Source organism: Pteronotus mesoamericanus, unplaced genomic scaffold (genome assembly GCF_021234165.1).
Source record: "Pteronotus mesoamericanus isolate MK-2021 breed Mesoamerican mustached bat unplaced genomic scaffold, CSHL_Meso_final contig_73, whole genome shotgun sequence".
Lineage (NCBI taxonomy): Eukaryota > Metazoa > Chordata > Mammalia > Chiroptera > Mormoopidae > Pteronotus > Pteronotus mesoamericanus.
Genome location: NW_026555245.1, coordinates 31863778 through 31887067, shown reverse-complemented (window position 1 = coordinate 31887067; position 23290 = coordinate 31863778). Strand labels below are relative to the sequence as shown.

At 34.2% G+C, this 23290-nt stretch overlaps 1 protein-coding gene across 1 annotated transcript in view; it reads right to left on the bottom strand.

The window, feature by feature from the left end:
• The window catches only part of CNTLN (centlein), a 279122-nt gene that overhangs the window by 69836 nt on the left and 185996 nt on the right, over positions 1-23290 (bottom strand). The window contains exons 15-18 of the mRNA XM_054583186.1: positions 18988-19526; positions 13952-14129; positions 10060-10153; positions 9736-9959 (exon numbers count right to left, since the gene is read on the bottom strand). Coding sequence (XP_054439161.1) covers positions 9736-9959; positions 10060-10153; positions 13952-14129; positions 18988-19526 — 1035 coding nt within the window. The remainder of the gene's footprint in view (positions 1-9735; positions 9960-10059; positions 10154-13951; positions 14130-18987; positions 19527-23290) is intronic.

The window sequence follows — 23290 nt, the reverse complement described above, 5'->3', positions numbered from 1 at the left end:
ACAGTTCTGAAGGCTGGAACTATGAAATCAGAATGCCAGTATGGTCAGGTTCTGATAAAGTTTTCTTTCAGGCTTGCAGACAGTTACTTTATCACTCTGTCCCCCCAATGGCAGAGAGAGGGAGCTCTGGTGTCTCTTCTCTCATAAGGGTGCAAAGCCCATCAGGACGGCCCCTTCCTCATGACCTCATCTGAACCTACTTACCTCGCCAAAACCCCCTCTCCAAATTCCATAACACTGGGGACTAAGACTTCAACATATGAATTTGGGGAGAGCATAATTCAATCTATAATGATAATATACCTCTTAAAATCTATATTGTCATTTAAACACAGAGAGGAAAATTAATAAAATAACACATGAATAAACAAGGATTATTCTGCTTTATCTAAATACATCATTTCGGGATAGAGCTTTTTAAAAAATGAATTTTACAGTATGTAAAATTTCATAAACATTTACATTTGATATCTATCAGTTGATACACATATTATTTACTATCTGAAATAAAATATCCAAAAGAATTTCTAAAAGATGTACTCATGGGCAAAGCTTCATTTTCTTTTATATTATGGATTCTGGTAGTTTGCCTCTGGGAGTCAATGTTGTTTATGTCTGTATGATGACACACTGACTCATATGTGACTATAAAGAAGCTTCCACTGTCATAATACACTTAAATAGTATTACTGGAACAAAAACAGTTGGCATTTACATCTTGTTATTCTTAAGATTTGGTACTCATTTTCCACATTTCAGATGAATTAAGAGTTAATTTCTTAAGTCAAAGAACTGAGCATTCCAAACTGAAAAAGCTGGTTAATGCTGTTAGCTTTAACATATTTCTATTCCCTGTTCATTTTTGCAACAGAGAATTGAATATATTAGGGAAAGAAAATACATTGTTTTAATTAGAGACTGATTTTAAGAAATTAACCTTAAATATATTTTACTGTGTCAAGGTTAATAATAATTGAAGATGAGTGTTTTGTGTAATAGTAGGTTCTTTACATATCAAAAAATGTTATATCACTCATATTTTACTAAAACACATATTACCTAATACATTTTTATGTTGGCAGTAGGCTTCATTAATTTGAATAATTTTTATTATATTATTCTGTCACCAATTAATGTATAATCAGCAAAATTCATTCTGCTACTACTACTACTTGTCTTTTATTTTCCTACTTAAAACCAACATTTTTTAAAAAAGGTTTACTGAGATATAAATTTGCATACCACATTATTCACCCATTTAAAGTGTACAAATCAATGTATATTCACAGATATGTTCAACTATGACCAAAGCCAATTTTAGAACATTTTCATCACTTTAAAAAGAAACCTGTATACTTTAGTAATCACTCATATTCTTCTGTCCCTCCCAGTCTGAAGCATATACTAATCTACTTCTGTCTCTTTAGATTTGCTTATTCTTTATATTTCCTACAGAGTCGCATAATATGTGTTCTTCTGTGACTTGCTTCTTTCACTACGTTTAATGTGTTTAAGGTTCATTCATGTTGTAAGATGTATCAATGCTTCATTATTCTTTTGTGGTTTAATAATATTCTCTTGTAAGTATGTATATATCATATTTTGTTTACCCATTCCTTAACTAATGGGCATTTAGGTTTATACCTTTTGACTGTTATTAATAATGCAACTATGAACAATACTGCCTTAACACTTACTATCTCCTTTTACAGAGCTTTGCAGTAAGACAGAGGTGAGAGCTTAGGTTTCCTCAGTTCTTTCCTGAGCATGCACACAGCTCTATGAATGTGTGTATCATCCATATTCCCAGGAATGTGTCAGGGCTTTTCAAAACTTTTACGAACATCTCATTCCCCAGCTCTTCCTTTTAAGCTATTTAGTTAATATATTGATTGACCTAAACGAGAATCCATTACCTCAGGCAGACTAAAGTTAAAACATTTGCCTGTAACTGTTTTTGACAATACCATTTTCTCACCACTGCTCCCTCCTCTTCCCCTGGAAAAAGGCAGTTCACAATGAAAGGCATCAGAATCATCTTTTTAAATGGGGTCTTCCAGGGAACCATTAGACAGGTCAAATGACAATTACTTGGTAATAGGGCTTAAAGGTGCTCCCGCTCCATTTTGCCTTTTCTGGAAACTTCCAGGCTATATGGGAATATAGACCATTATATTTCCCAGGCTCCTGCTGAGCTGGGAGAGTGGGGGATGGAACTAAAGAAAATAAAATGCCACAAGTTTCCTGTTTTTATTTAGATTCAGCTGTTTTGGTTTCTTTCTTTTTTTTTTTTTTTAAATAAACATTTCTTAGATTGTTGCAAGGGTTTGGTTAATTTCTAGAATTTCAGAGAGGAAAGTAAGTGTTCCTCAAAATGCAGAAAGTCTTACTAAAATGCTTTGTAGTTTTCATGTAAAATACTTTTATTTGATTTTCAATCATTTTAGTAAGAAATTCAGTCTTCAATCATTTTTTTTACTTAATCTTTATTATATATATTTTTTTCCATTACCATTTAGTCCCATTAATTTAATAAGGGATTAGAAACTTTTAACTTTGAGTCATCAAGTAATTTCCTTAAGAATATTACATTAACACTTAGGAGATTAGGCTATGTACCCAGTGTTATGAAAATGTTGATTTTCTGACTATTTTTGCCTGTTTTTATTGTTTTTATAGAGTAGTAAATTTTCTAAGTACTTCCATTAATAGCGATACATTCCACAACATGGAGAATTGTGAAAAATTATGCTAAGTGAAAGAAGCCACACACAAAGCCCACAAATTGTGTGATTCTATCTGAATGAAATGTCTAGAATAGGCAAAACCACATAGATGAATGGTTGCTTAGGGCTTGGAGAGATGTGGGAATGGAAGGATGACAGCCAAGGGTACAGGATCTATTCTTGAGGTAAGAAAATGTTCTAAAATTGATTTTAGTGATAGCTATGTAACTTCTTTCAATATTGTAATAACTACTGAATTAAATGAAAGAATTGTGTGGTATGTGAATTATTTCTTACCAATTATAAATATAATAAGAGTGGATAATTTCAATACTTCACTGTCAATAACTGGATATGGAAGAGTTCAACATCATTATTAACCAACTGAACCATATACAAGGTCTGTCCGGAAAAAGTCCAGCAATTGTTAATATAACGAGAACAGCTTGTGTGACATAGATGTAACCTGGCGGCCAAAAAGAGTGGACTGGAATGCACATGCATGGACAATGACAACTTCACTGTACTAGTCACTGGGAGTGGTAGATACCATAGAGTAAGCATGTGCAGCCATCACATTCAAAATGACTGAGAAAATCCAACTTGGTGGAAGAGTAAGTGGAAGCTATAATAACCTCCTCCCAGGACCAATCTGAAATTAAAACTACATTGTGGAGAAGTCATCCCGAATAAACAATTGAACAATAGCGGGAGAGGAGCCTCATAACCAAGGACCGACAGAAGAAACAGCTTCACCACAACGAGACTGGTAGGGAGTGTGAAGGCGCTGTGAGAGGATTGGCTGGGCTCCCAGAGATGGCAGCTGAAGTGCCCAAGGAAATATTCAGCGGTAAGCATATTTCTCTGAGAAGTGTGGGGTCTAAACTCCAAGCTTGGCTCCCCAGGCTACAGCACCAGAGCCCAAAAACTACCCATGTAATATCCAGCTGCGAAAAGTGGCAGGGTTTCTCTTTTCCAGGGAAAGACAGCTAAAGACACAGAGAACCTCTTAAAGGGCCAACGCATACAATTCCATTTGCATCCACTTATCTTGGGCTCTGGCAAAGGGAGGGCAGAGAGGGCTGGAGACGCCTGAGGAGAAAGTGGAGCTGGTGGCTTTGGGGAAAAGACTGAGAGAGCAGCTGCCAGGGTCCTGGTGCTGAGTCATCCCTCATAATTCAGAAGCCATCTTGCTCAGGCAGACCACCCTCTCTGAGTGACATCAGCCTGAGGGGAAACAATAGTCCCGCCCACAGGAATTATTCTTCCCCACCCTGTGGTGCTTAAGCCTGACTGTTAATTACAGAGTGACTATATTAAAGCTGAAGGAATTGGCCACAGATGGTGGATCCCTGGTTGTCTAGAACAGGCTGCCTAAGGCCAGACTGGGACACTACCTGACATCACCAGAGGTGGATCCAGAAAGAAAAAACAATGGTAAATACTAGATGCTACCAAGATAAGATCCACCACAGTCTTCTTCATGATTTGTGGTATTTTCCTCTCCTACATAGTTTTTCTAACATTTATTTCCTGTCTTTCAAGAGTGTGCATATTGCCACTATATTTTATATTTATTTCAATAAATATAAATATATTAATTGAATATATTTATTATATTTTAATAAATATATATTATAGTTTATTTCAAATCTCATATTTTGTTCCTCCCTTCTTTTATCCCATTTTATCTTCTTTCCTCTTCTTATTTTTGTTTTAAATTTTCTCTCTTGCTACAACTTGTTTCCATTCTGCACTCTTACTCTATCTCCCCCCTCTGCCACCTCTCAAAACCCTTTTTCTTGTCATTGGCCATCTTGCATTCTTTTTCCCACTCTAAAATGACCTGTGTTTTCTCTCCACCTTTATCAGCCTTTGCTTGTTGGTTGTTGATAGGGCGGTTGTTGTTGCATTTCTTCAATTTTATCTCTCTATCTTCACTATTTTGATATTTCAAATCTCCTATTTTACCATTCCTCTCTCCTACTCCATTCTGCCTTCCTCCTGACCCTTCTTTTCTTCATCTCAAATTTTAATTTTTCCTTGTCTTAACCTGGTTTTTGTTCCTCACTCTTAGTATTCCTTTTCCCTCTATCATCTCAAAGTCACTTCCCTTTCCTCCAGACATCTCTTAAGTTTTTCTTTCTTTTTTTCCTCTTACTCCCATCACACCTATATTAATCTTAGTTCATTTGTTGTTAGTGCTGCGGTGGATCTTTTTCTCCAATTTGGTTCTTATCCTTTTCAACTTATTTCCTTCTTTTCCTTTCTCTCTCTCACTTTATTTTTTTAAATTTCTGTTTAACCTAATACTATAAGCTTCCCTTCTTTTGCTCCATTCCATCTTCTTCATTCCCTTTTTTATTTACAATGTAAATTTTACTTTCTTTTACTCTTCACCTTGTTCCGATTCCCTACTCTTATTAGTGCGCCTCCCTCTATGCTCTCAAAATCACTTTTCTTTCAGTTAGTCATCTCATATTCATTTTTCCTTTATTATAATAGTTTTAATCTCTTTACACTGTTATTATTACTGGTTCATTTGCTGTTGATAGCGTGATTGTGGTGGGGGTTATTTTTGAAGGTGTGGGTTTGTTTCCTGGGCTGTGTGGTTTTGTTCTGGCAGTACCTGCACAAGACATGGAGGGCAGGGTGACTCTCAGTCAGCCAGCTAGAGGGAAGGACTCACCAAAGAATGACCCAACAACAGTCAAAACCCAATTACAACTAGATAGCCAACATAAATGGCAGAAAGGGCATCCCAAGAGCATCAAGTGTAGGAGATCAAGGAGACTGCACCAGTGAATCCCACAGGTTTCCTACCATAGAAGTTCATGCCATGAAGACAAGGGAATCAAAGCAGATCAATCTAAGAAGCAGAAACAAACAGTAAGAGTCTCCCCTAAAATGGGGAGGCAAAGAAACAACCCCCATTGAAAGGAAAAGAGGAATCCCCAGAAAGAGTGCTAAATGAAACAGAGGCAAGGAGATTATCAGGAACTGAGTTCAAAATAATGTTTATAAGGAAACTCAATGAGCTCAGTGAGAACTACAAAGATCTACTGGGAAGCTACAAGGAACTTACTGTGAACTACAGCAGCATGAAAAAGGACACAGAAACTATCAATAAGAGCCAGGAAGAAATTAAGAATATGATTTCTGAGTTAAAGAGCACGTAAAGAATTAAAAGAAGGCCAGACGAAGCAGAGGATCAAAATAAGTGAGCTGGAGGACAACTTAGGAAAAAATTCCCAGCAGAGCAACAAAACAAAAAAAGACTCAAAAAGAATGAAGATGGTTTAAGAGAGCTGCAACACAATATGAAACATAATCATATCCATATCATAGGAATGCCAGAAGGAAAGGAAGAGGAGCAAGGGATAGACAGACAATCTGTTTGAAAAAGTAATGGCAGAAAACTTCCCTAACTTAATGAGAGAAGAAATCATACAAGTCCAGGAACCATAGAGGTCCCAATCATGATAAAACAAAGAGGCCCACTCCAAGACACGTAAATGAAAATGGCAAAATTTAAAGATAAAGAGAGAATGTTAAAGGCAGCAAGGGAGAAACAGCTAGTAGGAGGAAGGAAATAAGATCAGAGCAGAATTAAATGACATAGAGACTAAAAGAACAATTCAAAGGATCAATAAATCCAGGATCTTGTTCTTTGAAAAGATAAACAAAATTGACAAGCCTTTAACCAGACTCATCAAGAAAAAAAAAGAGAGGACCCAAATAAATAAAATCAGAAATGAAAGAGGAGAAATTACAACTGATACAGAGAAATACAAAGGGTTGTAAGAAATTACTACAAACAACTATATCCTGAGAAATTTGACAACCTGGGCAAAATGGACAAATTTCTAGAACCATATGATCTTCCAAAACTGAACTGAGAAGAAGCAGAAGCCTGAGCAGACCAATAACAACTAGGGAAATTGAAGCAATAATCAAAACACACCCGGCACACTAAAGTCCTGGACCTAATACTGTAAAGGACTTCACAGGTGTATTTTACCAAACATTCAAAGAAGAACTAACACCTCTTCTTCTCAAACTATTCCAAAAAATTCAAGAAGAGAGAAGTTTCCCAAACGCTTTTTATAAAGCCAGTATTATCCTAATTCCAAAACTAGGTAAAGACACAACAAAGAGAGAAAATTACAGACCAATAACATTGATGAACACAGATGCTAAAATCCTCAACAAAATACTGCCAAACCAGATCCAGCAATACATTAAAAAGATCATACACCATGATCAAGTAGGATTCATCCAAGGGATGCAAGGATGGTATAATATTTGCAAATCAATAAACATACTGCACCACATAAACAAAAAGACAAAAATGACATGATCATATCAATAGTCCTGGAAAAGCATTTGATATAGTACAGCAACCCATTTATGATAAAAATGCTCAGCAAAGTGGGAATAGTGAGAGCATACCTCAACATAATAAAGGCCATATACAAAACACTTACAACCTATATCATACTCAATGGGCAAAAACTAAGAGCTTTCCCCCTAAGATTAGGAACAAGACAAGGATGTCCACATTTACCACTTCTATTCAACATACTGCTGGAAGTCCTAGACACGCTGATTGGACAGGAAAAAGTAGTAAAAGGCATCCAAATTGAAAAGGAGGAAGTAAAACGGTAATTATTTGCAGATAACATGTAAGTCTAAATAGAAAACCCTATAGGCTCCACCAAAAAATTGCTCAACCTAATAAGTATTGGCAAAGTAGTGGGATACAAGTCAACATTTAGAAATCAAAGGCATTTTTGTACACCAACAATGAAATAATCAGAAACAGAAAGAGCAAGGGGAGGGGACAGGGAATTGGGACTATTGTAATAGGACAACAATAAAAAAAGAAAAAAAAATAAATAAAAAAGAAACAAAATGACTGAGTGAGTAGAGCCAAGAATATGCATCAAATTTTGCCCTAGGCTTTAACATTCCTCAATGGAAAATATTTGAATGAATCAGAAGGCTGCAGCTATGGGCAACTGGTGATTGGCAGCCTCATTGACAACATACCTGCTCATGCATTACATCTCATGCAATTTCTTGGCAAAACATCAAATCACCCAGGTGACTCCCTACAGCCCAGATTTGGTGCCCTGCTACTACTGGCTTTTTCAAAAACTAAAATCACCTTTGAAAGGGAAGAGATTTCACACCTACAGTGAGACTTGGGAAAATACAATGTGGCAGCTGATGGTGATTGGGAGAACTGTGTGAGGTCACAAGGTGCCTACTTTGAGGGGCACTGAGGTGTCCTTGTCCTATGTACAATGTTTCTTGTATCTTCTTCAATAAGTATTCTTTTTCATATCACGTGGCTGGATACCTTCTGGACAGACCGTGTGTGTGTGTGTGTGTGTGTGTGTGTGTGTGTGTGTGTGTGTGTGTGTGTGTGTGTGTATGGAACAGGGGTCAGGTTTGGGTATAAGGCTACCTTGGAATAAAGCCAAAACACTTCTTGTTAGTTTAACAGGTATAACATTAAGTTCTTTATAATCAAAACTATTCTGATTATTGCTTGAATAAAATCACTAGATATTGGAAGTAGAGAATTTAAGTATTGGGTTGGCCAAAATGTTCATTTGGTTTTTTTCTCGTAAGGTGACTCTAGTAGAGCTCAGCTGTCTTTAACTTCATTTGAAACAACTTTTTAGATTATATTGTGACCAATGTCATATCAGCATGCATTAAAACACAACTTATCAAAATTGGTGAATTTTTGTGTAAATATTTTAATATCGAAGATGGAAGAAAATACACATTTTCTGCATATTATGCTTTATTATTTCAAGAAAGGTAAAAATACAGCTGAAACACACACAAAAAGATTTGTGCAGTGTGTAGAGAAGGTGCTGTGACTGATCGAATGTGTCACAAGTGGTTTGTGAAGTTTCATCTGGAGATTTCTTGCCAGATGATGCTCCACAGTAAGATAGACCAGTTGAAGTTTATAGCGATCAAATTGAGATATTAATTGAGAACGATCAATGTCATTCCACATGGGAGATAGCCGACATAAGATATCCAAATCAATAAAGTTACTGATGAAAATGAAAAATGCGTCTTTTATTTTACAGAAAAAAACCACATGGGCTTTTTGGTCCACCCATTATCATTAAAAATGTTTGTGATTGTGATTAAAAATTATTTTCTAAAAATGTTTGAAAGAATTATGTGTAAAACAACAGATTTCCAAAATTCATTCTTTACACAAACAAATACTTTTAGGAATGGAGACTTAAGAAAAAAATTTTTCTTTTTCATTTGTGCTAAGATTTAATTATGATAACCAGCAATAAGGTATAATATGTCCAAAAATTATTACAGAAAACTCAATTCACCTGAATACAAAAAGCATAAATAAGTTATAGGAACACATTAATATAGATATTTTTATTAAAACATTCACATTTTAAACTAATAATTGCAAATAGAAACTGAGGCAATTACCAGTCAATAATGTGATTTACAAGTATAATGATAAATTCAAAGTTTTAGACATTGGCAAATGGGCACACTATATGCATTTATGGAGCCCATGGAAAAAGCCAAAGTGGGGAAGGATGGAGGGACGGAGGTGGAGGTGGGTGAGGCAGGGAAATGTGGTGGCGGGAAAATGGAGACAAATGTATTTGAACAATAAAAAAATAAATAAAAAACATAAAAATAAAATAAGGTATAACTCAATAAATATATAAAATTGTTAAGATGAGAAAAACTAAGTAAAACAGGGATACTAGTAAAGTGCTTGTCTTTTTGATTTGGAGTTCTCTCCCTAATAAAGTTTGTTTGTTACTATGACCATACTTTTTAAAATCTAGGTATTAAAGTAATTATATTAGTTACCAGTGCTTGGAAATTTTTTTTAACTTGTAGACATGTCTAACAAAAATATGAACCAAGAAAACACATGTAAAACAAAAATATATACTTATAGTCTATTATAATTTATTTTTAAAGTTCCCTTTACCTTTATTGTTTGTCTGCTTGTCTGAAATCGTTGATCAGATACTTGCTGCTGATGAAGAAGTTTCTCATTGACTTCTTTATATTCTTTAACAGATAATTCTGCTGCTTTTTTCGCATTCTGAAGTACACTGATCTGTTGTTGCAAGGATATAATCCTTTCTCGTAATAAAATAATATTGCTACTTGATTTATGGACAGTTATATTTTTCCATTTTTCTCTGTTAACTGAGAAAATGTAACTATTATATAAAAATAATATTGTTCATATTATTTTAAAAATCACATTAAATTACAAAGATGCTGTTAATTACATATGCATTCTTACCTCTAGTAGGAACCACTGTATGTGAACTCTTCTGAATATTACCATTCTTTTTTTGAAAAGTTGGCTTTTTGGCATTCTTGTAACGAAAATAATCCTAAATTTAAAGATTTCATAAAAATTAGGTTGTTACTCAGTAACAACGTCAAGTGAACCAAAATGATAAATAATATTTCTTTACTTAAATGTATTTATTTATGCAGTTAAAATGTCTAGACAATAAAATTCTATAATTGATACCAATAACTCATAAATGAACATATTATATACACTAAAGTAGACCTAGAGGGCAAAAGATACGAATACAAAATTATCCCTAAACGTAGTAGTAATTTAGCTTAGGGACTACTTAGAAACCAAGGGGTAAATACAATAAAAGCAACAAAAATAAAATATTTAATAACTTATTCTCTGGGAATCTAGGTCCTTTTCTCAAATACTGTACTCTGTTCCATGGAGACTGATGAATTCCTTCTGAGAAATAAAGCTAAAATGATATTTTTGATAATAAAGTAAGTTTCCTTGAAGCTGCATGTTTTCCTAATGACATTACAATGGATTAAGATAAATAAAATAAATCTATGTTGATTTTTGTTCTAAAACATTTCACCAATTTTAGAAAGCTTTCCCAAAGCAAAATTTTAAACAGGAGTATGTTTCAAAATATTATAAATCTTAATAATAAAATATGTGGTCTTGTTTATAACTTTATTGGCTGGAACATATGAATAACTCCAATCTAGAAAACTCTTTAAATTTTCATTTCAAAGATCCTAATTTAGGATCAAATACATAATTATAGCAAAAATGGAAAGAAAAAATAAATTTGACCGAATGTTACTTTGACAATGAGCCCTGTATCTTATGTTGACGGATATCTAAATTATATTATATATAAGGCATATGGCTCTGAAGTAATAAAACTGATTTGTTAACATAAATACCAGAAAGCCCTAAGATAATGTTTTCCTCTGAAGTAATTACTTTCCTTTCAACTAATTGTTTCATTTCTCAAAATATTTTTGATATCTCATTAGGACATGTCTTTAGAATTAGTACATAAGATCTATTTTTAAAAGTTTCATTGCTTTATTAACATTCAATTAATACTTGTGTTATTACTGAGCACTGTAAAAAGATCCAAAACATAATTACCTAAGTTAAATATTAGTCACCAGACTTGGTTTCAAACTAACTAGACCCAAAATAAAAAAAACACTAAACTTCCTTTTCGTGTGTTAACTGACTAGAAATTCAGAAAAACTCTCATACTTTGAAACAAGCACTGTTAAAGTGTCTTTGTAACATGGTAAATATGAAGGGAAATTCTGAAGCCAAAAATAAGGTCAAAGCAGGAATCAAGAGACAGGTGACCAAGAAAGTGGCCAATAAAATACAGAACAATTGATAATCCCTTATGATCTTGAAATTCTACTTAAATAGAACACAGAATACCAGATGATGGGAAAGAAAGCCTAGGCCCCATCTCAAGATGAGAAATTTGAGGTCACAAAGCTAGGTCACTGTGTGTATCAACAGTTTCTACCTTTTTTATTGCTGGGTAGTGTTCCGTGCTATGGATATATCACAGCTTGTTTAACCATTCAGCTAATAAAGAAAATTTTGGTTGTTGCTAGTTTTTGGCTATTAAAAATAAAGCTGTTATAGTCATTCATTACCGGTTTTTTGGATAAATATAAATTTTCATTTTTGTGGAATAAGTGTCCAAGAGTGAAATAGCTGGCATGTGTACTAAGTGTATGATTAGGTTTTTAAAAGAAACTGCCAACTGTTTTCCCAGAATGTTGTACCACTTTATATTCACACCAGAAATGTATGAGAGATCCAGTTTTACTACATCCTTACAGCATTTGGACCGTCATTATCTTTTTATTTTCGTTGTCCTGATAGATGTGTATCTCATCAGTGTCTTAGTCTGCTTTTCTCTAATTATTAATGATGTTGAACACCTTTATATATATGTGCTTATTGTTATCCATTTATCTTTTTTGTTGAAATGTCTGTTCATGTTGTTTGCCCATTTTCTAGTGGGATTGTTTTATTTTTTACTGTTGACAACATTAGAATTAAGATGTTCTGTTTCTCAAAAGATTACATTAATAGCCTTGAATAGGCACAGTATGGAGTATAGTAAGATATCTACAAAGTATATAAGCAGCCAAATGCTCATACATAGTATATAGAAAAACTCGTGGAAATAATTAAGAAAAATACAGACAACTTATTTTCAAAATGTGCAGAGACTTGAAGATTTACTAAAGCATTTACTAAATTTACTAAAGAATTCCATACGGTCAATCATGAGTAAGTACTCACCACTTTATTAGGACTCACAAAAATGTAAATTCAACCGACAATAATATACCTCAACATACATACACAAGGGTCTGAGATAAGAAACATTCACATACCAAGTGCTGAGAAGGGGCAATAAAAATTTTAACAGTGTGCTGGTAGGTACAACAAATTGGTACAACACTTGAAAAATACCATTATCAATGAAAATCTTAGAAAAACTTAATCTATGGTGCAGTAATTCCACCCCCAGTATTTCATTACAGATGTGCTCAGGCTTATGCAACAGAAGACATGTATAAGAATACTCATTGCAACATTATTTGCAGGAAATCCAAACTGAAGAAACACAAAATTCAGCAGTAGAATACATAAATTGAGGTATATTCAGACAATGAAGTACAATAAACAACAATAAAAGTGAATGAACTCCAGATAATACTGAAGAAGCCAGACACAAAAGGCGATATACTGTATAGAATCCATAAAATTCAAAAACAGGCAAAATTAACCATAATTTTAAGAGAGATAAAATTATAAAGGTTAGCAATTAAATTAAAGTTAAAATAATGGTTATTTTTGGAGTTAGTGAGTACTTACATTTTCAAAACAAAATTGCTACAATTTGGTCAATTTTATTTTTCTGACTGCAAACAATGTGCATAGATTTATTCAAAGTAGTTTATACTATCTTCTCTTACTATATAAATGGAATTATGAGTTACTTTTATTTACATACTCATTGTGCTGCACATAAAAGACTTCAACTAAAGAAAATTGACAACCAAGTAATATGTGGCAAAATGGGAGCTTTCATACAATCTATCTATTTACCAATCAGTCAATGAATTAGCAGACACTTTGCATATAATTTTTCATCTGAACTTTGTTCTGGTGGTAACTAAAGTAGACTTTAGTCATCTTTGAACTTTTTCTTCCAGAGTCCTTGCCAGGCCTCAAAAAATAAACACTTTTGGATTTGGTTTTAAAATAACACTAGAGGTTAATTAAAAGACTATTTTTTACAACAAAATTATCTTGCCTCTGTTTTATACTGATTTATGCCAAACAGGTAAACCTCTTGGTGACATGATATATACACAGTAAGAATTACTGAATAAGTTGTTAAGAAAAATTAATTTTTTGGAACATTAATTTTTTTTAAGATTTGAAACATATTGGGAAATAAGGTAAATACTAGAAATTGATAGATGTAGTTAAACTAAATAACTGTATTATCACAAAGGCTAATAAAAAACAGTATTTTCCACACTTGGTATATTTCATATACCTGAAAACAAAAGTGAGCTTATTATCACCTTTAATTTTTTTGGCTGAGGTATAAATAACTTAATATTTGTATTTATGAGAATACTTTCTATTTCCATTTTATCTATACAAAATACAGTAACAAACTGAAGTTGAACAATATAAAGAAGTATGTATTTGCATTGCAAATATCAGAAAAAAGTTCATGTTTTAGGGATTCAAGTTACTTGCAACAAAACTTGATTTAAGTTATAAAGCATAAGATAAAATTAAGAACATAGCTTATAATTAAGCAAAATGTATCATATACCTTTGGTGTTTTGTCATCCGTATTTGAATATATTTGTACTATTCTTTTTCCTTGCACTTGGCTGTCTTCTGTTTGATCACCTTCTTTCTGGTCTCTCCCATCTTCTATAGGACTTATTTTCTGGGATGTTTCTACAATAACTGTTCCCAAATTTTGAGAGGTCTGCATTTCAGCATCACTGGTATTGGGGAAAAAAGCAGGGGACATAAAACCCAAGAAGAAGAGTTGTTAAATATACCTTTTTTAAGTTCAAGATCAAATAATATTATACACATACTACATACAAAGCTGTAAGTTTAATTCAAGCACTTACTGGTTCTCAGCATTAAGAAAGAAGATTAATCTAAATGTATTTTAGAAAATTATAAAATCTCATCAAGGAATTGGATTATCTAGTATCAAATGCATATTGGCATCACTTTTATAGTATTTTTACTAAGTGTTAACTCAGGAGGCACAAGTTTTAACAATTCTAGGGTTGGAGTATTCACTACTTTCTGAACCAGGGCATAAAGCTTTAACATTTCTAACAAAGTTTTCCTTTACTCTGGGACAAAATTTGAATCCTCGCGGCTTTCACCCATTTATCCCAGTTTCATCTCTTAGGGCCATTCATCATTCATTAAAGTACTTGTTAAGCATCAATCATGTGCCAGGCACTTTGCTGGGCATTAGAAATAAAGTAGTAAGTAACTCAAGTAGATAAAAATCCCTGCTGTCATACAGCTTTCTTCCTAGTGGGATGAGGGGGGACAGGTAACAAATAAGAAGTAAAATATATAGTATGCTAATAGTATGTGTTAAAAAGAAAACATAAAGCAAGGAAGGAAGATTACAAATGCTGAGGTTTAGCAGAACATGCAAGTAAACTCAATCCCTTTTTCCACATGGATGATCTTTTAACTGATAAAACACAGTTACATGATGTTTGATTCATCTCTAAGAGAAAACATCCTTAGCTTTTTCAAATATTTCTAATATGTATGTATGCTTTTGAGGTGTTTTCTTACCCTAGTCACACTTGAATGTAGTCCAGCTTATTTCGATGGAGCATTATGTTTCATAATAGTTTCATATTCCAAGTGCACAAGTACTTAGTAGAACTCCAGGTAGGTGCAGACTAAAATTGTGTATACTTTTCTGGCATGTATGTTCTACCGTAGACTCATATAGGATTTAACAAAGCCTCATAAAATATTTTTACGTACACTTGTTGTAAAGTCCCATATTTTTCCCATCGTATAGTTGAGTGAATGACATTTTATAGCCAAAGGAAGAACCCTGTAGTCTTGTGTACTACCGTATCTTCCCAGTCTATTGAGATCTTTGGGGATTTTGATTCTATTTTATAAAATAGTTTCCATCCTTTCAATGGCTATGTTACCCACAAATTAGATAAATATGGTTTGCTGAAATTGTTTTCTTGTTTAAGGTATTAACAACTCCTGATTATCACCCATTACTGAATGGACATTGATAATGGTAGTTTGTATATTGGGGCTCACAAAATGCAGGCTGCCCCAATGGACCAGCCCATGTCAGAAATTTAAATCTAAGTCAGCCACATTTATTTGAAAAAACTCTGGGAGGGGGGGCAGAGTTTGCCACCCCCTATTATGCCTTTGGAACATTAATTATTTTAAGTTATTTTCGAGAAACAGAAGACTCAGAAAAAAGCTTTGAACTTCCTCTTATGCCCTGAAAGAATTTACATAGATAACCTCCTCCAGTAAGGGAGATAAAATCACAGGTAACTACAGTTTAATATTAACTGGTATATGATACTCAGGGGGGACTTACTAAGACCCCTTTGATCAAAGTTCTGTGTCCTATTATTAAAGATGGCCCAGCAAACATTTATTTGCCAAATATTTGCTTTTCTACCTCCATGTGAACTGCATTCTTCCCTTTGAAGTCCCAAACTACAAACTCCATATTTGCACGGAACCCCAGTATGCACATACATGGGGTCTGGCACAAATAGTGTCTTTTTTATTACATAAAAAAGTTTTATTATAAAATCGTAAGCATGTAATTCTGTAACATAACAATATCACATTTAAGCACACCATATAACAGTTTAGGTGAAATGTTCAAATTGCTGTCCATCTCATGTGAGATATTCACACACCCTACCACCCGCACTCAAAGACGTTACCTCTGCCAGACACTGTATAATACATTTAGTCATTTCCTCATGTTAATCTGTCTCACGTTAATTTATATATTAGTCCAGCCACAAGAACTTAGAAGGGGAGAAGGAAAATGAGTTTTTTTCCATCCCGCACCTCACTGTCAAGGAAACCTAACCTACCCCAATCACAGTTCTGCAACTCAGCTTTAGCTAGCTTATCTTACCCTAGAAAACGGGCCTTACTGGAAATACTCAACTTCCTGGCCAATCATGCCCTGTTTCTTCGTTGCCTCTTCAAATGCTCTATAAACTCTCTTGTCAAAAGTCCCTCAGGAAGAGTGCCCCACTGCTTGTTAGGTTCTGTAAACCCCTAATCCATAGATGTTGTCCCTTGAATAAAGGGCTTCAAACTCATTGCTAAATGGCATTATTTTTGTCATTTGACAGCATGCTTTTGTAATACTATGTCACTAAAGGAAATTAATATTGATAAGGTAATAATTATATATTTATATATCAAGAACAAAGCTCTATTTTTCTCAGTATCCAAGTAAATTTCTTATATTTCAGATTATGAAAAACTAAGGGAAATAGAATGTTCTGCAGCCCTTAGACTCCACTGTGGGGTTTCTAATTGTTGAAGAATTCTTTGCAGCTGAGTGATTCCTAAGACTATTCTGTCAGGCAGGAAATTTAACACTTAATCCTCACAGTGTAAAACTGAGTTTCACTGCTGAATAACTTAAATGACAACCCTATGTTTTAAGAGATAGTGTGTGATATGTCTCCCAAAATATGTGACCTTCTGTACATGTACTAATATGATGAAATTAGAAATTAGAATTGTGTGTATTAACTTTCACATATTTTATCATAGATGTGTGCTCACACATGAGTAAAGTAGACCACTATACTATGAAGAGTGAGGTAGTTCCAACTGGCTGAGATATAATTAGTAGCTGAAACTAGAATTTCCTCAAAGACATAAATAAGTGCTTAGTGGATTTTAGCTACCTAGTATTTTTATCTCTAATTGCTTTTAAGAACTGGGGGGAAAAAAACCTTAGACAAGTTAACAAAGAATGAAAATGCAGATTTGGTCCTTCTTCCTCTCCTTCATAAATTTGTGAATTTTTCACCTGCCTGATGATAAGGTGCTTGATCCAATGGTTACTTAAAGCAGTGGCTCCCAAACTTGCCTGCATATTGGAATCAGCTGGAGAACTTCAAAAAAAAAATACTGAAGCTTTTATCTCACTCCAGAAGTTAAGATTGAATTGTACTGGGATGTGGCCTGAGATTTGGAATTTTTACAAGATCCAAGGTGATTCTAATATGCACACAGGTCTGAGAACCACATTTTAAGGTAAGTTTCAGTTCTATGTCTAAGCTTAAGAAAACTATCCAGAGACATTCTGAGGGGACCAAAGTTTTGTCACCCCAAAATATGCCTTTTGTGACACTGATTTTAAGCTGGTTATTAAAAAACAAAAGACTCAGAAAGAACCTTTGACCGCCCCCTTTCATACCTAAAGGAACTGAGATAGAAAAACCTGTTTCAGAAAGGAAACCTTAGCATATTCACCTTGGCACACATGAATTAATACATATGTGATGGACAGGAAGAAATCTAGCAAAGTCTTTTTCCTTCTGTGTCCCACTATTTCTGGAAGGTCCAGCAAGAACTTGATGACCATATGTTTGCTCTTTCTCCTACCTGTTAATTACCTTCTTCCTTTGGAATCCCACATCCCGCCCCACTTCTCCTTTGTCCAGAATAACATGTAAGCTTCAACTGTTCAATGCATTTTAGATCTCATATTTTATGATATGCCCAGCATGTACCTCATAGTAATAAGTCTTGGACATACTGTCCTGTTAGTCTGTCTCTGTTAATTGGATAATTAGGCCAGATGAAAGAACTTAGAAAGTAGGAGAAAAGGTTATATATTTTTTTGTGCCCCCACAATCCTAAATCTAAAAGAGACCACTATTTGGGACTTTAAAAAAAACCTTAGGAAAATAAAAGGAAATATATGCCATTATAAAACAAGACAGAATTATGGAAGACTGTTCAATTTGTCTGTTAGCAATTTGGGCCACATTAAACTTCCCCTCTATGTAAGTCTAAAAGAGGTGTTCTATTACCCACTTGCCTTTGTGGTTACTGAAATGCTTCAAGTGTATATATGAATGTATAGCCAGGGATAAGGGCAAGAAGTATTATAGATTTTTATTATTCTCCTGTTGCTACTCACCAGGGGTTATATAACTTAAAACTCGGAATCTGCAGAGCTGTAACTTTAAAGAACTAAATTTTAACCACCATTCAATTAAAGTTAGTACAATGACTTTGCATAATACATACATGAAATAATTAGTGAAGATGGTTCTTAATTTAAAGGATGTTAAACAGCTTGTAGACATCTGGTAACAAGCTGAAATGGGTCATTCAAAATTTATCTAACTAAATTAAAGGGGAAAAATGTTTCTCCTCCCAGGTTGGCATGTCACAAGATAACTAAACCGACTTAGTAGGCTTGCCTGGGAATCCTTAGCTGTCAGTGGTGAATATGCAAAGGGCCAGCAAATTAAATCAACCTGCCAAACTGTCAATTTCAAGCCTCATGACTGCATGAAAATAGCATCACTGGAAGAAATCAAGCATTGCCTTCTTTTGGGTTTCCTGGCACCTATTCAAATACTCATGCAGTTGTGGCTAATTTTGCATGCAAATTTCAGTCAATAAGCTCAGAACAAGACCTCCCAAGATATTTCAAAGGATCTGACAGCATTTTTTCTGAATACCAAATCAACAGTAGTTGAAATTCAATCTCCATTTGCTTGCGCTTTACATATGCACAATGTCCCCACCACAGAGCCAAGTTAATGAGAGCCTTACCTGCTTTCACTCATATCCTCCCAGTCCTTGTCCTTGCTGAGGTTCTCAAACACATTGCTCATAACCTTGATGGAGTGATTGAGAACAGTGTGGTAACGACCCACAGAGCACTTTTTCTTGGCGGTTTTGAATTTAACCTTGGTAGTGGTTGTTTTACAATCATATTGTCCAGATCTCACTTTTGTGGCGGTCATCTCAGATTTAGCTTTGTCTGCTGAATGTTGCAATTTCTCCACTGAATTCATCACTTCTTCATTTTCATTTTTCAACCCATTAGCTTGTGCCACTTGTCTCCTTAGGAAAGTGACTTCTCTCTCCAGCTCACTGATTTTTTTTTGAAGATCAGCTTTGTCTTTTTCTACATCTCTACTCCTCTTTTGTAGCTGTTCTAGCTCTTTTTCTCTGGTCTCTGCATTCTCTTCCTGCTGTTTTAAGAGGGATTTCAGGAAATCATTTTCTTTTGTTAATTTTTTATTTCCTTCTTGTAATTTTCTTGACCTTTTCTCAAAAGATTTTAGCCGATTTTCCAATTCAATGACCTAAACAGAAGAGTTTCATTTATTCTCTTAAAAGTCCAAAACCTATCCCATTGTATTTTATTATCATTTCTTACTTAAGTAAATAAAATTACATTAAGCACAGGGACAACCTAAAGTACTTAATTTCTAAGTAATTCTCTGGTAGTATAGATATTCTATACTATATAGAATATACATATATACCTTCTAAAATGTAATAATAAATCTATGGAATAAAGAATAGATGGTAAAAGAAGTTAAAATTCTATAAAAAGTGACACAGAAGCCAGTATGCTAATAAACTTAGTGGAGTTCTCTGATATCCTAAATGTTTTGGCTATATAGTCATGGTGAATAAAATTTTTTTCCAGAGAAAATCAATTTATATGAAATAGGTACATGAGAAACTTTATTAATAAAATATAATTTAAATATGTAACACTGATATGAAAAACTGATGACCTAAATATGGAATAATTTATGAAAAATGCTTATTTCTAAATTAGAAAAATGTAATTTTAGTAGTAGTCATGAGGTCCTTAGTTTAGACGATAGGAACATTAAAAAAAAACCCTCTAACAAGTTTAAATTATAATTATTTCAAGGTTGCATATGAATTAAATTTTTCATTTATTTCAATTAACAGTGTTTATTGAAGGACACAAAAATGGTAACATCTTGACCTTAAAATAATTTCAAAAACAATTTGGAAAGACACTTGCATGCATAAATCTAATAAAGAATAAGATCTAAGTGCCATAAGTCTGGGAAAAAAAGAAAGAGTAATTAATTCTAAGCCATGAGTTTCACTGAGGAAATTTCAATTTAAATCTTGAAAAATAATCACTATTGTTTGGATAGTAAATTTTACCATTTATAGAAGAATTTTATAACCATGACCTCTTTCTGATCATCTCAAAAACATGTGAGATAAGTAGAACCAACAGTTATCTTCCCCGAAGAGGAAATGAGGCTCTGAAAAGTCAAGTAACACACAGTAGTTAAGTATTTACTGGTTTAAACTGGAACTCAAATTCAGAATTGTGTGCCTCTCCTACTATTACGCAAGCCATATAGGGGAAGAAGAGCTACCCAGATACACAGGATGGGGCAAAAGTAGGTTTACAGTTGTAAATACATGAAACACGGTTTATTCTTGTATTATTATTTCTTAATTATTGTATTATTTTTCCACACAAACAACTGTAAACCTACTTTTGCCCCACCCTGTTTATGGAAAATAAAGAACTGGAGTCAAAAAATTCAGTTAAACAAGAACCATAAACTGTTGAAAAACAATATAAACTGATATTTACTTTCAAAACAAAATTCTTCAAAGGAGAAACCATTTTGATTTATTAAAAATAATATTCCAAAAATACACAAGATAAAACTTATGCATATTCTTAACACCTTCCAGTTATGGGCTTTACTTAGGATGATGAAGTTGTTTCCTTAAAGATGAGTTCAACTCATCCCCGATTTACCTATGTTTCTGTGCCCGCTATTCTTGTGAGTTCAACACGCTTCATTTAATTCGGCAGTCATTTACTGATTGGTTATCCTGTCCTGGAATATGAATATTTCCTAATACAATATAAAGAATCTCAGTGAATTTTAATTGCTTTTTCCCTAGTATGTTATGCTCACCTACTACTGGACTTTTTATAGGTATTTATAGAGCTTACTCTTGACCTGGAATAGAAGTATATGAAAAAGTTTTTACCAGGCTACTATAGACCTCTGTATATTTCAAGATAAAAAAAAAAACTATTGTTTCTTCTCAATGCAAATACATATTTGAAGAGCTGAGCAATGTAACAAAAAATACTGTGTTCAAAAATACATGAACTCTGGCTGAAAGTTTTTTACTTCTTTCCAATCACTCTATCTCCAAATTTTATTCTCCGCTTAGTAAACAATACTACAAACAAAGAAGGAATATCACTTTTTACAACCTTCTCAGTTTCAATGGTCTTCAGTCACTGCACAAAGCAGTATACTTGTCATAAGTACATTTAAGAATATTTTATGATGTTAGATTCCAGGGTGATGTAAGGTAGACTACATTTTTTTTTAATGTATTTTGTGCAAATAATCATGCCTTTTAAAAAACATTCTGACTTTGACAGTGGTAGTGAAATGGGGTGTAGAGCAGGGGTCACAGAATATTCCCCAGGAACCATCATTTGGAGGATGGGAGAAGCTGATGATAGCATTAAGATACTTTGCAGATCCCTGGCAAGCTCGTAGCTAGCTAATAGCTGCTAAGAGCTGTGCTACCACCTCAGGGCAAAAGGTGTGTCCATTACTTTCAGACTGTATCCTGACTGGTGAGGTGGGAGAGGGGGAGGCAGAGGCTGACTAAGGATGTCAGCCAAGAGAAGGTAGAACAATACAGGGAAACTAGCAAATGTAGCTCTTTGTGGGAAGAGCCTCATAGGAAATCATGTGGGAAGCCCCGGGTCAGCATTTAAAACTGCAGGTGGGCAGCCATGTGGTTTGGAGACAGCCTTGTTGCTGGTAGCGAAGAAGGAGAGCTGTAATGCAGCACTTAGGCAATTTGTAGTGAAGACGGTCTGCTGTGAGATGGGACAAGTAGGCAAGCAGCTATGTAGCTTGTAGTCAGGATCCCACTATGAGGCCTGGTGTAGTAAGAAAGGAGACATATTACTGCTCTGATAGTGCCCACTCTAGCTGACTCAGAAACCATCAAGGCCCCTGTCTTGCAAGACTCTGACCTGTTGCCTCACAGACCCAGACTCTATCTAAACTCTTGGGACTTGGGACATACAGAAAGGCCACTCTCTCAGGACCTGTGCCTTTCCTGGACTTTACCATGATCCAGTGTAACATGGCACATGCTTTCCTGGACTATTACACAGAGCCTGATGACAAAGTACTCCAGATCCTGAAGGAGAGAGCTTCTGTGAGACTGTTTGCACAGCCAGTTTAAGCACAGATAAGGATATGGGAAACTTTGGGGGCTTTGGGCTTATAGCCTTTTGGGGAGCCAGGGAAGTGCTGGGTCTCATGGGAGAACAGGGCTCTGAGCGTAAGTGCTCTCAGTCCCTCCACGGTTGGAATATTATAAATAAAAACCTGTTTCTTCCAATACTAATTGTTGGGTCATATACCAAGGCACCATGTGAACAAGCCCCTGTCTGCTCAGTTACAGTAGTATAAACAATAAAAAGCAGTGTGGTCTATTGGAAATTTAATTTTTAGTCTGATCTGGGTATCACTTCCACCTGTGGTTGTTTTACCTGGTAAAATATTTAAACTATTTTACCTTTAGTTTCTTCATCTATGGAATGGAAATAGTAACACCCATCATGCAGGTTATAAGTATTACGTATGATCATATACCACAATTCCTGGCAAACAGCAAGTTCTACAATTCACCATCATCATCATCATCATCACGACTATCATCTCTATTATTATTCATCCTAACAGTTATTTAATGAAATTACTTGAGCTGAAATATAATTACTTGTACTTAATATTGCTGAACTAGCTATTAAATCAACCTTGTACTTTTGATTAAAATATAACATGTTACAAGAAAATGTAACAAATAAACAAATTTAGGATTGCAATTCTGGATATTAGCAACATGTTTTTTTTTTTTAATTAAAATCCATTTAAGTTCAGGTAAAACTCATGAAAATTTTCAATATCAATAGAAAAATGTCTGTTAAAGTCTGTTATGTTTAGAGTGTGTGAATCAATGTTTAAACATAATGTGAATCAATGTTTAAACATAAGAGTTGACCAAACTT